The 2311-nt window shown below is 49.3% G+C and overlaps 1 protein-coding gene across 1 annotated transcript in view; it reads left to right on the plus strand.

Annotated features, from left to right (window-relative positions):
• Window positions 1-408: 408 nt before the first annotated feature.
• Window positions 409-2311, plus strand: part of RGS2 (regulator of G protein signaling 2) — a 3435-nt gene continuing 1532 nt past the window's right edge. Inside the window, exons 1-4 of the mRNA XM_004706780.2 lie at window positions 409-528; window positions 1408-1509; window positions 1612-1673; window positions 2145-2310. Of these exons, the coding sequence (XP_004706837.1) occupies window positions 416-528; window positions 1408-1509; window positions 1612-1673; window positions 2145-2310 (443 nt within the window). The 5' untranslated portion in view covers window positions 409-415. The remainder of the gene's footprint in view (window positions 529-1407; window positions 1510-1611; window positions 1674-2144; window position 2311) is intronic.

Consider the following 2311-nt stretch of genomic DNA (forward strand, 5'->3'; position numbering starts at 1 on the left):
CCTGGGGGACCCAGGGCACGTGAGGGTGGGGGTGGGCGGACAAGCGGCGGCGCCCGGAGCCAGTCCCGCTCCCTGCGCTCGCCGGGGGCGGGATCCCAGTGCGGAACCCGCTGGGCTCGCCTGCGGCCGCTCACAAACAGGGGACTCTGCCTGCTCCCACACCCGCAGCCGCGTCGTGCCGCCCGCGGCACGAAGACCCGAGCTGCTGACGTCAGCAGCGTCCGCGAGCCGCCGCCCCCCCGGCGGAGCCGTGACTGCGGCGCTGTTTCTGGCTCCGCCCCCGCCCTGTGCCCAGCCAATCCCCGCCAGCCGAAGGCGAACCCAGCACCTGGAGGCCCAGCCCTTGCGTCTGTGCCTCTTATAAAGGCTGCGGCGCGCGCCCGCCCGCAAACAGCGGCTGAGCGAGAAGGTTGTCATGCAAAGTACCATGTTCCTGGCTGTCCACGAATACTGCGGACCGATGGACAAGAACGCAGGCAGTGGCTGCTCCAAGAGCGAAGAGAAGCGGGAGAAGATGAAACGGACCCTGTGAGTACGATCGCTCACCCTCCTGGGAACTAGCTCGCTCGGTGTTGCACACTCGGTAGATTAGATCTCGGCTTGGACAATAGGAAACTTACGCCTCTGCAAGAGGGGAAAAAATGGAGAAACAGCTAATTTGCTAAATTCAGATGAAACCTGAAGGCTTCTTGAAAGGGTGGGGTGAGGAAGGGACGTTAGAGGCCGATGCGGTAGAATTTAGGAACTGAGGATGCAGTTCTTGAGCTGGGGCCAGAGACAAAGGTGGATGAACTAGGGAGCTGCATGTTGACTTCTGCTTCCTCTGCGTTTAACGTGACCTCACGGAATCCTGCATTCCGGTGTGTGATGGGAGTGCTAATCCGTTTGCACAGCTGGTGAGATGGAGTTGGCTTTACTGGTTTTAGTCGAAGAGGATTTTCCCCCACTCGCGCTGTGGTGGAATAGATGATTGTGCAGCATTTGCTCAAAATGAGTATTGTAGCTGGGAGGCGCAGGGCTGGGTGCTCAGCCCCTCACGCCTCCGTGTTCAGCCCCCGGGGGTCGTGATCCAGAGCCTCGGGCTCCTACAACAGCGGGGACGTGAGGGATCAGCCTAGTGGCCGTTTCGCCAGTGTGAAGTGCCCTGCGTTGTACTCATCCTACAACACAAACTTGATTTATTTAAATGCCTTAGTGATTTTAGATGGATGAAATTAACTCTGTGTTGAATGCATTACATTAAAAGTCAAAGAATTGTCTCACTTGGAGTGTTTCTGCTTGAGTGTGTTTGATTTGTCCGTACCTACTGGAGGTCTTTCTTTGGCAAAAACAAACACATTGATAGCAGTAGCATCATTCTCATGCATTACGACTTAGTCAATATAATTATTCCTTTTTTTCCTTAAGCTTAAAAGATTGGAAGGCCCGTCTGAGCTACTTCTTACAAAATTCCTCCACTCCCGGGAAGCCTAAACCGGGCAAGAAAAGCAAACAGCAAACTTTTATCAAGTAAGTTGAAAATCCACTAATTGTAAATACGAGTTGTTAGCTGCCTGATTGAAAATGGGATGCTTGCATGCATAAGCTAATTATACAAAATTTCTCTTGTAGGCCATCTCCTGAGGAAGCTCAGCTGTGGTCAGAAGCATTTGATGAGCTGCTAGCCAGTAAATGTAAGTTAAACTGTTGAATTTGATCTCTTTCATGTGGTTCAACAGTTTGCTAAGGCTTTATCTACCCAGCAGAAAAGTGGCTAGCCTGAGGAGACGTAGACTAACTTGCTGTCACTGGGACATAAGACCTATTTTTCCTCTTCCTTATTTTCCAGTTTTCACTGTGGAAATGCCTATATTATTCCCTCCAGGTGGGGAATAAAAATTAGCCTAAAAAATTGAAGTGGCAGTTGTTAGTTAAGATTAAGTCAGTTTTTCCATTGCAATGTTTTCCAAACACTTGGTTCCCAGAGAATTTATGGTTCCCCTATAAATATTTATTTTGCATTGAAAGCAGTTATGTTTTCATGCTTACTTAGCAGTGTGCCAACTTAAGCTGGCATCTTTACTATCATCACGAAATAATTACAATGAGGGAAGCACTAGGAAAAACTCATATCTGCATGCCGTATTTCCCCCTTCTTCTTTCAGATGGTCTTGCTGCATTCAGGGCTTTTCTAAAATCTGAATTTTGTGAAGAAAATATTGAATTCTGGCTGGCCTGTGAAGACTTCAAAAAAACAAAGTCACCCCAAAAGCTGTCCTCAAAAGCAAGGAAAATATATACTGACTTCATAGAAAAGGAAGCTCCAAAGGAG

The sequence above is a fragment of the Echinops telfairi genome, unplaced genomic scaffold, assembly GCF_000313985.2.
Source record: "Echinops telfairi isolate 266 unplaced genomic scaffold, ASM31398v2 ScPeMD7_7424;HRSCAF=8462, whole genome shotgun sequence".
NCBI lineage: Eukaryota > Metazoa > Chordata > Mammalia > Afrosoricida > Tenrecidae > Echinops > Echinops telfairi.